We start from the raw sequence: 12,500 nt of genomic DNA, 5'->3' as shown, positions 1-12,500 counted from the left end.
GGTCTCTCTAACCCCCTCTCTCTCTCTCTCACACACTCCTGTATCTGGGGAGGTCTCTCTAACCCCCTCTCTCTCTCACACACACTCCTGTATCTGGGGAGGTCTCTCTAACCCCCTCTCTCTCTCTCTCACACACACTCCTGTATCTGGGGAGGTCCCTCTAACCCCCTCTCTCTCTCTCTCACACACTCCTGTATCTGGGGAGGTCCCTCTAACCCCCTCTCTCTCTCTCTCACACACTCCTGTATCTGGGGAGGTCCCTCTAACCCCCTCTCTCTCTCACACACACTCCTGTATCTGGGGAGGTCTCTCTAACCCCCTCTCTCTCTCTCTCTCACACACACTCCTGTATCTGGGGAGGTCTCTCTAACCCCCTCTCTCTCTCACACACACACACTCCTGTATCTGGGGAGGTCCCTCTAACCCCCTCTCTCTCTCTCTCACACACTCCTGTATCTGGGGAGGTCCCTCTAACCCCCTCTCAGTGCCCACTTCCCCCCCCAGCTCCTCTCCTCACCTGTGTTAGTGCTGAGCACTCCACGTACTTGACCGCCCGCAGGTCCCGGGCTAGTTTCTCACCCGTCTCGCTGGTCACCGCCTTCTGTCGGTTCTTGGCCAGCTTCTCCACGGTGCTGGGGTCATCGCGGAGGTCAATCTGGGTCCCCACCAGGAGGAAGGACGTCTTGGGGCAGTGGTGCGCGATCTCCGGCACCCACTGCTCCGCGGCCCGGGGAGTGGGGGGGTGGGGGGAGAGAACGGGAGAGCGGAGTTAGAAAGTGAGGCGAGCTGGGGAGAGCGCGGAGAACGGAGGGAGAGCGCGGAGAATGGAGGGAGAGCGCGGAGAGCGGAGGGAGAGCGGGGGAGACCGGAGGGAGAGCGCGGGGAGCGGGGAGAGCGGGGGAAAGCACGGAGAGCGGGGGAGAGCAGAGGGTGAGCGGAAGGAGAGCGGTGAGAGAGCGGAGAGAGAGTGCGGAGAGTGGGGGAAAGCGGAGGGAGTGTGTGGGGGAGAGCACGGAGAGCGGAGGGACAACGCGGAGAGCGGAGGGTGAGCGCGGAGAGCGGGGGAGAGCGGAGGGAGAGCGCGGAGAGCGGGGGAGAGTGGTGGGAGAGCGCGGAGAGTGGTGGGAGAGCGCGGAGAGCGGGGAAGGGTGCGGAGAGCGGGGGAGAGTGGAGAGAGAGCGTAGAGAGCTGGGGAGAGCGGGGAGAGCGGAGGGAGTGCGGGGAGAGCGGAGGGAGTGCGGGGAGAGCGGAGGGAGTACGGGGAGAGCGAAGGGAGTGCGGGGGAGAACACGGAGAGCGGGGGAGAGTGGAGGGAGTGCGGGGTAGAGCATGGAGAGCGGGGGAGAGTGGAGGGAGAATGCGGAGAGCGGGGAGAGCAGGGGAAAGCGGCGAGAGTGCGGGAGAGAGCGCGGAGAGCGGAGGGAGAGCGCGGAGAACGGAGGAGAGAGCAGGGGAGAGCGGTGGGAGAACGCGGAGAGCGGTGGGAGAACGCGGAGAGCAGAGGGAGAGCGCGGAGAGCGGAGGAGAGAGCAGGGGAGAGCACGGAGAGCGGAGGAGAGAGCAGGGGAGAGCGCGGAGAGCGGAGGAGAGAGCGAGGGAGAGCGGTGGGAGAACGCGGAGAGCAGAGGGAGAGCGCGGTGAGCAGGGGAGAGTGGAGGAGAGCGCGGAGAGCGGAGGGAGAGCAAGGAGAGCGGGGGAGAGTGGACGGAGAGCGGGGGAAAGCGCGGAGAGCGGGGGAGAGCGGAGGGAGAGCACAGAGAATGGGGGAGAGCAGGGGAAACCGCGGAGAGCGGGGTAGAGCGGAGGGAGAGCACAGAGAGCGAGCCAACCGGGTGAGAGGTGGGAGAGCGCGCCGAGCGGCAGGGGGGAGAGCGGAGGGAGAGCGCGGCGAGCAGGAGGGAGAGCGCGGCGAGCAGGAGGGAGAGCGCGGCGCGCAGGAGGGAGTGGTGGGATTGCACAGCGAGCGGGGGGGGTGGTAGAGCGTGGCGAGTGGTGGCGGGCGCGGTAAGCGGGTTGAGTGGGGGCGAGCGGGGCGAGCGGTGCGTCTGTGCCGGGCTCATGAAACGGGGGAAACGCGCTTTCAAGGTTGTTGTGGGGTGTGGGGTAAAGATCGAAGGCACCTTCTCTCGGACATTCTCAAACGACGACGGAGAGATGACGGAGAAGCAGACCAGGAAGACGTCGGTCTGTGGATAACTCAGAGGCCTCAACCTGTCGTAATCCTCCTGGCCTAGGGGAGAAGAGAGAGAGAGAGAGCGGGAGAGAGAGCGGGAGTATAAAATGCTAAAATTGACGGGCTGCATCGCTCGGAACGGGCTGTGCCATCTTTCGACATCCGTTCGCTCCCCACCCTCCACCCACCCCCCCCCACACACACACACACACATGGCTTCACCCACCCCCCCCACAGCCCTCCCACCGCCCCCACCGGCAGCGAGCGTCTTACCTGCCGTGTCGAAGAGTCCCAGCGTGTACGGCTCGCCCCCGATCATCACCGTGACTGCGTAGTTGTCGAACACCTGGGGGTTGGCGGAGCAGGTGAGAGACGGAGAGGTGGAGAGAGAGAAAGAGAGAGAGAGGAGGGGGGGGGTTACTCACATCCGGCTGTAGGTGAGGGGGGATTAGGGTTAGGGTTAGGTTTAAGGGCTGGGGTTAGGATTAGGGGTTAGGGTTGGGTTTAAGGTTTGGGGTTAGGGGCTAGGGTTACAGTTAAGGATTAGGATTAGGGTTGGTGTTAGGATTAGGGGTTAGGGTTGGGTTTAAGGGTTGGGGTTAGGGGCTAGGGTTACAGTTAAGGATTAGGATTAGGGCTGGGGTTAGGATTAGGGGTTAGGGTTGGGTTTAAGGGTTGGGGTTAGGGGCTAGGGTTACAGTTAAGGATTAGGATTAGGGTTGGTGTTAGGGATTAGGGGTTAGGGTTGGGTTTAAGGTTTGGGGTTAGGGGCTAGGGTTACAGTTAAGGATTAGGGTTGGTGTTAGGATTAGGGGTTAGGGTTGGGTTTAAGGTTTGGGGTTAGGGGCTAGGGTTACAGTTAAGGATTAGGATTAGGGTTGGTGTTAGGATTAGGAGTTAGGGTTGGGTTTAAGGTTTGGGGTTAGGGGCTAGGGTTACAGTTAAGGATTAGGATTAGGGTTGGTGTTAGGATTAGGGGTTAGGGTTAGGTTTAAGGGTTGGGGTTAGGGGCTAGGGTTACAGTTAAGGATTAGGATTAGGGTTGGTGTTAGGAGTTAGGGGTTAGGATTAGGGGTTAGGATTAGGTTTAAGGGCTGGGATTAGGGGTTAGGGTGACAGTTAAGGATCAGGATTACGGTTGGTGGTTAGGGTTAGGGGCTAGAGTTGCAGTTAAGGATTAGGATTAGGGTTGGTGTTAGGAGTTAGGGGTTAGGTTTAAGGGCTGGCGTTAGGGGTTAGGGTTAGGGGCTAGGGTTACAGTTAAGGATTAGGATTAGGGTTGGTGTTAGGATTAGGGGTTAGGGTTAGGTTTAAGGTTTGAGGTTAGGGGCTAGGGTTACAGTTAAGGATTAGGATTAGGGTTGGTGTTAGGAGTTAGGGGTTAGGGTTGGGTTTAAGGGTTGGGGTTATGGGCTAGGGTTACAGTTAAGGATTAGGATTAGGGTTGGTGTTAGGAGTTAGCGGTTAGGATTAGGAGTTAGGGTTAGGTTTAAGGGTTGGGGTTAGGGGCTAGGGTTACAGTTAAGTATTAGGATTAGGGTTGGTGTTAGGGGTTAGGGGTTAGGTTTAAGGGTTAGGGTTAGGGGCTAGGGTTACAGTTAAGGATTAGGATTAGGGTTGGTGTTAGGGGTTAGGATTAGGGGTTAGGGTTAGATTTAAGGGTTGGGGTTAGGGTTTAGGGTTGCAGTTAAGGATTAGGATTACCATTTGTGTTAGGAGTTAGGGGTTAGGATTAAGGGTTAGTGTTAGGTTTAAGGGTTAGGGTTAGGGTTAGGGTTACGTTTACGGGTTGGGGTTAGGGTTTAGGGTTGCAGTTAAGGATTAGGATTACCGTTGGTGTTAGGGGTTAGGGTTAGGTTTAAGGGCTGGTGTTAGGGGTTAGGGTTAGGTTTAAGGGCTGGTGTTAGGGGTTAGGGTTAGGTTTAAGGGCTGGCGTTAGGGGTTAGGGTTACAGTTAAGGATTAGGATTATGGTTGGTGGTTAGGATTAGGGGCTAGGGTTGCAGTTAAGGATTAGGATTAGGGTTGGTATTAGGAGTTAGGGGTTAGATTTAAGGGCTGGCGTTAGGGGTTAGGGTTAGGTTTAAGGGTTAGGGGCTAGGGTTACAGTTAAGGATTAGGATTATGGTTGGCGTTAGGTGTTAGGGTTAGGGTTAGGTTTAAGGGCTGGCGTTAGGGTTACAGTTAAGGATTAGGATTATGGTTGGCGTTAGGGGTTAGGGTTAGGTTTAAGGGCTGGGGTTAGGGGCCAGGGTTACAGTTAAGGATTAGGATTAGGGTTGGTGATAGGGGTTAGGGTTAGGGGTTAGGGTTGCAGTTTAGGATTAGGGTTGGTGATAGGGTTAGAGGTTAGGGATTAGGGTAAGGGTTACAGTTAAGGGTTAGGGTTTAAGGTTGGTTTTTAGGCTTAGGTTTAAGGGCTAGTGTTTAGGGGTTATGTTTACAGTTGAGGACTAGGATTACGGTTGGCATTAGGGTTAGGTGTAAGGACTGGGGTTAGGGTTTAGGAGTTAGGTTTACAGTTAAAGATTACGATTAGGGTTGGCTGTAGGGTTAGGGGTTAAGGTTACAGTTAAGGATTAGAGTAAGGGTTAGGGTTAGCTTTAATGGTTAGGGTTGGTGGTTAGGGTTTGGGGTTAGAGATTAATGTTAGTATTTGTGGATTAGAGTTAGTGTTAGACACTAGGGTTAGGGAATATTGTTAGTGTTCAGGATGAGCGTTAGGGTTAGGAATTAGGATTAGTGTCGAGGATAGTTGCTAGGGTTGGAGATTGTTGCTCGTGTTTGGGATGAGTGTTAGTGTTTGGGGTTAGTGTTAGGGTTTGGGGTTAGGGTCGCAGATTAGGGTTAGAGTTGGGGATTAGTGTTAGGGTTAGAGGTGAGGGTTTAGATTTAGGGTTAGGGGTCACTGTTAGGGTTAGGGATTAGGGTTAGGTTTAGGTAGTGGTGTTAGAGGTTAGTGTTAGGGTTAGAGGTTAGTGTTAGGGTTAGGGGGTTAGAGTTAGAGGTTAGGGGTTAGCGTTAGGGATTAGAGTTAGAGGTTAGAGTTAGAAGTTAGTGTTAGGGTTGATGATTAGTGTTAGTTTTAGGGGTTAGTGTTAGGTTTAGGGGCTAAGGTTACGGGTTAGGATTAGGTTTAGGGGCTAGGATTAAGTGTTAGGGATTAGGGTTAGGGGTTAGCGTTAGGGGTTTTGCTTAGTGTTAGGGTTTGGGGTTAGGGTTCAGGTTAGGGGTTTGGGTTAGGGATTAGGGTTGGTGATTAGTGATAGCAATGGGGTTTGGGTTGGGGATTAGTGTTAGAGTTAGAGGGTCATGTTGGGGTTAGGGTTACGGTTGGGTTAGGGTTAGGGTTAGGGGTTAGCGTTAGGGATTTTGGTTAGTGTTAGGGTTTCGGGTTAGGGGTTCAGGTTAGGGGTTAGGGTTGGTGATTAGTGATAGCAATGGGGTTTGGGTTGGGGTTAGGGTTAGGGCTAATGGTTAGGGTTAGTGTTAGGCATTAGAGGTTAGGGTTAGGGATTGGTGTTGTGGTTAGGGTTAGTATTAGGATTAGAGTTTAGAGTTAGATGTTAGTGTTAGGTTTAGGGGCTAGTGTTGGGGATTAGTGTTAGGGTTAGGCTTAGGGGTTAGGGTTAGAGGTTAGTGTTAGGGTTAAGGGTTAGTGATACAGTTAGGGGTTTTGGTTAGAGTTTAGTGTTAGGGTTAGGAGTAAGGGTTAGAGGTTCAGGTTAATGGTTAGGGGTTAGGGCTAGGGATTAGGGTTAGAGGTTAGGAGTTATGGTTAGAGGTTAGGGTTTGGGGTTAGGGTTCGGGTTAGGGGTTAGGGTTGGCGATTAGTGATAGCGATGGGGTTTGGGTTGGGGATTAGTGTTAGAGTTAGAGGTTAGTGTTGGGGTTAGGGATAAGTGTTTGGGGTTAGGGTAAGGGTTAATGGTTAGGGGTTAGGGTTAGAGGTCAGTGTTAGGGTTAAGGATTAGGTATTAGTGTTATGGTTAGTGTTAGGGTTAAAGTTTAGAGTTAGAGGTTATTGTTAGGGTTAGAAGTTGGGGTTAGAGGTTAGGGTTAATGTTGGGGATTAGTGTTAGGGTTAGGAGTTATGGTTAGAGGTTAGTGTCAGGGTTAGGGTTAGAGGTTAGTGTTTGGGTTAGGGGTTAGGGTTAGAGATTAGGGTTAGGGTTGGGGGTTAGTGTTAGAGTTAGAGGTTAGTGTTGGGGTTAGGGATAAGGGTTAGGGTTAATGGTTTTGGGTAAGGGTTAGGGGTTAGAGGTTATCGTTAGGGTTAAGGGTTAGGGATTAGTGATACGATTAGGGTTAAGGTTAGTGTTAGGGTTAGAGTTTAGAGTTAGAGGTTAGGTTTAGGAATTAGTGTTAGGGTTAGGAGCTAGGGTTAGAGATTAGTGTTAGTGTTGTTGGATTAGTGTTAGGGTTGAGGTTTAGTGTTAGACGCTAGGGTTAGGGAGTATTGTTAGTGTTCAGGATGAGTGTTAGGGTTAGGAATTATAGTCAGGGTTGGGGATTGGTGTTAGGGATTAGGGTTGGTGATTATTGTTAGTGTTTGGGATGAGTGTTAATGTTTGGGATTAGGGTAGGATTGGGGGTTAGGGTTAGGGGTTAGGGTTAGAAGTTAGTGTTAGGGGTGAGGGTTTGGGTTTAGGGTTAGGGATCGCTGTTAGGGTTAGGGATTAGGGTTAGGGGTTAAATTTCACGATTATAGGCGGGGGTTAGGGTTAGAGGCTAATGCTAGAGTGAGGGGTTGGGGCTTAAGGTTAGGATTAGGGTCAGGGTTACGGTTCGGGTTAAGTGTTAGGGTTAGGGGTTAGTGTTAAAGTTAGGGTTTTGGATCGACATTCGTGTTAGGGTTAGAGGTTAGTGTGAGGGTTTGGGGTTAGGGCTTGTCTTAGGGGTTAGGGTTAGAGGTTAAGGTTAGGGTTTGGGGTTAAGGTTCGGGTTAGAGGTTAGGGGTTGGGGTTGGCGATTAGTGATAGCGATGGGGTTTGGGTTGGAAATTAGTTTTAGAGTTAGAGGTTAGTGTTGGAGTTAGGGTTAATGTTAAGGTTGGGGATAAGGGTTAGGATTATGGGTTAGGGTTAATGGTTAGGGTTTAGGTTAGGGTAAGGCTTAATGTTTCGGGATTAGGGTTAGGGCTAGGGGTTAGAGGTTAGAGTTAGAGTTAGGGTTATGGTCAGTGGTTAGGGTTAGGGTTAATGGGTAGAGGTTAGGGTTAGGGTTTACAGCTCGGGATTAGTGTTATGGTTAGGGTTAGTGTTAGGGTTAGAGTTTTGAGTTGGACATTAATGTTAGAATTAGGGGTTAGGGTTGGAAGTTAAGGTTTGGGTAAGGGGTTAGTGTTAGAGGTTAGGGTTAGGGGTTAGGGTTGGCGATTAGTGATAGCGATGGGGTTTGGGTTGGGGATTAGTGTTAGAGTTAGAGGTTAGTGTTGGGGTTAGGGGTTCGTGTTATAGTTAGGGTTAATGGTTAGGGATTAGGGTTAGGATTAATGGTTTGGTATTAGGGTTAGGGGTTAGAGGTTAGTATTAGGGTTAAGGGTTAGGGATTAGTGATACGGTTAAGGTTAAGGTTAGTGTTAGGGTTAGAGTTTAGAGTTAGAGGTTAGGGTTAGGTTTAGGGATAAGGGTTAGAGATTAGTGTTAGAGATTAGTGTTAGTGTTGGTGGATTAGTGTTAGGGTTGAGGTTTAGTGTTAGGCGCTAGGGTTAGGGAGTATCATTAGTGTTCAGGATGAGTGTTAGGGTTAGGAATTATGGTCAGGGTTAGGGATTGGTGTTAGGGATTAGGGTTAGGGATTAGGGTTAGGGATTCGGGTTAGGGGCCATGGTTGGTGATTATTGTTAGTGTTTGGGATGAGTGTTAACAATTGGAATTAGGGTAGGATTGGGGGTTAGGGTGAGGGTTAGGGGTTAGGGTTAGAGGTTAGTGTTAGGGGTGAGGGTTTGGGTTTAGGGTGAGGGATTAGGGTTAGGGGTTAAATTTCACGGTTATAGGTTGGGGTAAGGGTTAGAGGTTAATGTTAGGATGAGGGGTTGGGGCTTAAGGTCAGGATTAGGGTCAGGGTTACGGTTTGGGTTAAGTGTTAGGGTTAGGGGTTAGTGGTAAAGTTAGGGGTTTTGGTTCCACATTAGTGTTAGGGTTAGAGGTTAGTGTGAGGGTTTGGGGTTAGGGCTTGGCTTAGGGGTTAGGGTTAGAGGTTAAGGTTAGGGTTTGGGGTTAGGGTTCGGGTTAGAGGTTAGGGGTTAGGGTTGGCGATTAGTGATAGTGATGGGGTTTGGGTTGGTAATTAGTGTTAGAGGTAGAGGTTAGTGTTGGGGTTAGGGTTAATTTTAAGGTTGGGGATAAGGGTTAGGGTTATAGGTTAGAGTTAGGGTTAATGGTTAGGGCTTAGGGTTAGGGTAAGGTTTTATGTTTAGGGATTAGGGTTAGGGCTAGGGGTTAGAGGTTAGTGTTAGGGGTTAGGGTTGGCGATTAGTGATGGCAATGGGGTTTGGGTTGGGGATTAGTGTTGGAGTTAGAGGTTGGTGTGGTTAGGGATAAGGGTTAGGAGTTAGTGTTAGAGTTAGTGATAATGGTTAGGGATTAGGGTTAGGATTAATGGTTTGGGATTAGGGTTAGGGGTTAGGGGTTAGAGGTTAGTGTTATGGTTAAGGGTTAGGGATTAGTGATACAATTAGGGCTAAGGTTAGTGTTAGGATTAGAGTTTAGAGTTAGAGGTTAGGGTTAGGTTTAGGGATTAGGGTTAGGGATTAGTGTTAGTGTTGATGGATTAGTGTTAGGGTTGAGGTTTAGTGTTAGGGTTAGAGGTTAGTGTGAGGGTTTGGGGTTTGGGCTTGGTTTAGGGGTTAGGGTTAGAGGTTAAGGTTAGGGTTTGGGGTTAGGGTTCGGGTTAGAGGTTAGGGGTTAGGGTTGGCGATTAATGATAGTGATGGGGTTTGGGTTGGTAATTAGTGATAGAGTTAGAGGTTAGTGTTGGGGTTAGGGTTAATGTTAAGGTTGGGGATAAGGGTTAGGGTTAGGGGTTAGGGTTATAGGTTAGAGTTAGGGTTAATGGTTAGGGCTTAGGGTTAGGGTAAGGTTTTATGTTTAGGGATTAGGGTTAGGGCTAGGGGTTAGAGGTTAGTGTTAGGGGTTAGGGTTGGCGATTAGTGATGGCAATGGGGTTTGGGTTGGGGATTAGTGTTGGAGTTAGAGGTTGGTGTGGTTAGGGATAAGGGTTAGGAGTTAGTGTTAGAGTTAGTGATAATGGTTAGGGATTAGGGTTAGGATTAATGGTTTGGGATTAGGGTTAGGGGTTAGGGGTTAGAGGTTAGTGTTATGGTTAAGGGTTAGGGATTAGTGATACAGTTAGGGCTAAGGTTAGTGTTAGGATTAGAGTTTAGAGTTAGAGGTTAGGGTTAGGTTTAGGGATTAGGGTTAGGGATTAGTGTTAGTGTTGATGGATTAGTGTTAGGGTTGAGGTTTAGTGTTAGGGTTAGGGTTAGGGAGTATCGTTAGTGTTCAGGATGAGTGTTAGGGTTAGGAATTATGGTCAGGGTTGGGGATTGGTGTTAGGGATTAGGGTTAGGGATTAGGGTTGGTGATTATTGTTAGTGTTTGGGATGAGTGTTAACGTTTGGGATTAGGGTAGGATTGGGGGTTAGGGTTAGGGGTTAGGGTTAGGGGTTAAATTTCACGATTACAGGGGGTTAGGGTTAGAGGCTAATGTTAGGGTGAGGGGTCGGGGCTTAAGGTCAAGATTAGGGTCAGGGTTAGGGTTCGGGTTAAGTGTTAGAGATAAGGGTTAGGGTTAGGGGTTAGTGTTAAAGTTAGGGGTTTTGGTTCGACATTAGTGTTAGGGTTAGGAGTTAGGGTTAGAGGTTAGTGTGAGGGTTTGGGGTTAGGGCTTATCTTAAGGGTTAGAGGTTAAGGTTAGGGTTTGGGGTTAGGGTTCAGGTTAAAGGTTAGGGTTTGGGGTTAGGGTTAGGGTTCATCTTAGAGGTTAGGGTTCAGGTTAGAGGTTAGGGTTCAGGTTAGAGGTTAGAGGTTAGGGTTAGGGTTCAGGTTAGATGTTAGGGTTAGGGTTTGCGATTACTGATAGCAATGGGATTTGGGTTGGGGATTAGTGTTAGAGTTAGAGGTTAGTGTTGGGGTTAGGGCTAATGTTAAGGTTGGGGATAAGGGTTAGGGTTAGGGGTTAGGGTTACAGGTTAGGGTTAGGGTTAATGGTTAGGGGTTAGGGTTAGGGTTAGGGTAAGGTTTAATGTTTAGGGATTAGGGTTAGGGCTAGGGGTTAGAGTTTAGTGTTAGGGTTAGGAGTTAGGGTTAGAGGTTAGTGTGAGGGTTTGGGGTTAGGGCTTGGCTTAAGGGTTAGAGGTTAAGGTTAGGGTTTGGGTTTAGGGTTCAGGTTAGGGGTTAGGGTTTGGGGTTAGGGTTCAGGTTAGAGGTTAGGGTTAAGGTTGGCGATTACTGATAGCAATGGGATTTGGGTTGGGGATTAGTGTTAGAGTTAGAGGTTAGGGTAGGTTCAGGTATTAGTGTTAGGGTTAGAGTTAGGGTTAGGGGTTAGGATTAGGGGTTAGATGTTAGTGTTAGGGTTTAGGGTTAGGTTTACAGGTTAGAGTTAGGGTTAGGGTTTAGGGTTATGGTAAGGGTTAATGGTTAGGGATTAGGGTTAGGGATTAGAGGTTAATGTTAGGGCTAGGGGTTGGGGTTAGGGCTAGGGGTTAGTGTAAGGTTAGGGTTAGAGGTTAATGTTAGGGTTAGGGGTTAGTGTTGGGGAATAGTATTAGTGTTAGGGGTTGGGGTTAGGAATTAGCGTTAGGGGTTAGGTTTAGACGCTAGTGTTAGGGTTAGGGGTTATTGTTGGCGATTAGGGTTAGGGTTAGGGGTTAGCACTCGGGTTAGAGGTTGGTGTTGGGGGTTAGTGTTAGGATTAGAGGGTTAGGGATTAGTGTTAGGGTTAGAGGTTAGTGTTAGGGTTAGGGGATGGTGTTGGGGATTAGTGTTAAGGTTTGAGGGTTAGGGTTAGGGATTAGTGTTAGGGTTAGGGGTTAGGGTAGGTTCAGGTATTAGTGTTAGCATTAGAGATTAGGGGTTAGGGTTAGATGTTAGGGTTAGGGTTACAGGTTAGAGTTAGGGTTAGGGTAAGGGTTAATGGTTAGGGACTAGGGTTAGGGGTTAGGGTTAAGGGTTAATGTTAGGGTTAGGATTAGTGTTAGGTTTAGTGTTAGATTTAGTGTTGGGTTAGGGTTAGAGTTAGGTTAGGGGTTAAGGTTTAGGGTAAGGTTAGGGTAAGGGTTAATGGTTAGGGGTTATGGGTTAGAGGTTAGAGTTAGGGTTAGGGTTAAGGGTTAGAGATTAGTGTTACGGTTAGGGTTAGTGTTAATGGTTAGGGTTAGTGTTAGAGTTAGAGTTAGCATTACGGTTTGGGTTACGGGTTAGAGTTAGGTTAGGGATTAGAGTTAATGGTTAGGGTTAGGGTTAATGGTTAGGGGTTAGGGTTAATGGTTAGGGGTTATGGGTTAGAGGTTAGAGTTAGGGTTAAGGGTTAGAGATTAGTGTTACGGTTAGGGTTAGTGTTAATGGTTAGGGTTAGTGTTAGAGTAAGAGTTAGCATTACGGTTTGGGTTACAGGTTAGAGTTAGGTTAGGGATTAGAGTTAATGGTTAGGGTTAGGGTTAATGGTTAGGGGTTAGGGTTAATGGTTAGGGATTAGGGTTAGGATTAGGGATTAGAGGTTAGGGTGAGGGTTAGGGTTAGGGTTGGCCATTAGTGATAGTGATGAGATTTGGGTTAGGGATTAGTGTTAGAGGTTAGAGTTAGGGGTTAGAGGTTAATGTTAGAGTTAGGGTTAAGGGTGAGGGATTAATGTTATGGTTAGGGCTAGTGTTAGAGTTAGCGTTACGGTTAGGGTTACGGGTTAGAGTTAGGTTAGGAATTACGGTTAATGGTTAGGGTTAATGGTTAGGGGTTAGGGTTAGGGTTAATGGTTAGGGATTAGGGTTAGGGATTAGGGTTAATGGTTATGGGTTAGGGTTAATGGTTAGGGATTAGGGTTAGGGTTAGGGATTAGGGGATAGAGGCTAGGGTTAGGGGTTAGGGTTGGCGATTAGTGATAGCAATGGGATTTGGGTTGGGGATTAGTGTTAGAGTTAGAGGTTAGTGTTGGGGTTAGGGTTAATGTTAAGGTTGGGGATTAGGGTTAGGGGTTAGGGTTACAGGTCAGAGTTAGGGTTCAGGTTAGGGTTAATGATTAGGGAGTAGGGTTAGGGATAGGGGTTAGGGTTGGGGATTAGTATTAGGGTTAGAGGGTTAGGGTTAGGGGTTAGTGTTGGGGATCAG

The 12,500-nt window shown here is 49.0% G+C and overlaps 1 protein-coding gene across 1 annotated transcript in view; it reads right to left on the bottom strand.

Annotated features, from left to right (window-relative positions):
- Positions 1-481: 481 nt before the first annotated feature.
- Positions 482-12,500, bottom strand: part of LOC144677017 (cell division control protein 42 homolog) — a 12,414-nt gene continuing 395 nt past the window's right edge. Inside the window, exons 2-4 of the mRNA XM_078537283.1 lie at positions 2,447-2,519; positions 2,121-2,230; positions 482-715 (exon numbers count right to left, since the gene is read on the bottom strand). Coding sequence (XP_078393409.1) covers positions 482-715; positions 2,121-2,230; positions 2,447-2,519 — 417 coding nt within the window. The remainder of the gene's footprint in view (positions 716-2,120; positions 2,231-2,446; positions 2,520-12,500) is intronic.

The sequence above is a fragment of the Cetorhinus maximus genome, unplaced genomic scaffold (assembly GCF_964194155.1).
Source record: "Cetorhinus maximus unplaced genomic scaffold, sCetMax3.hap1.1 HAP1_SCAFFOLD_2132, whole genome shotgun sequence".
Classification (NCBI taxonomy): Eukaryota; Metazoa; Chordata; class Chondrichthyes; order Lamniformes; family Cetorhinidae; genus Cetorhinus; species Cetorhinus maximus.
The sequence above is the reverse complement of the archived record's forward strand: the minus strand, read 5'-3'. Positions and strand labels throughout refer to the sequence as shown.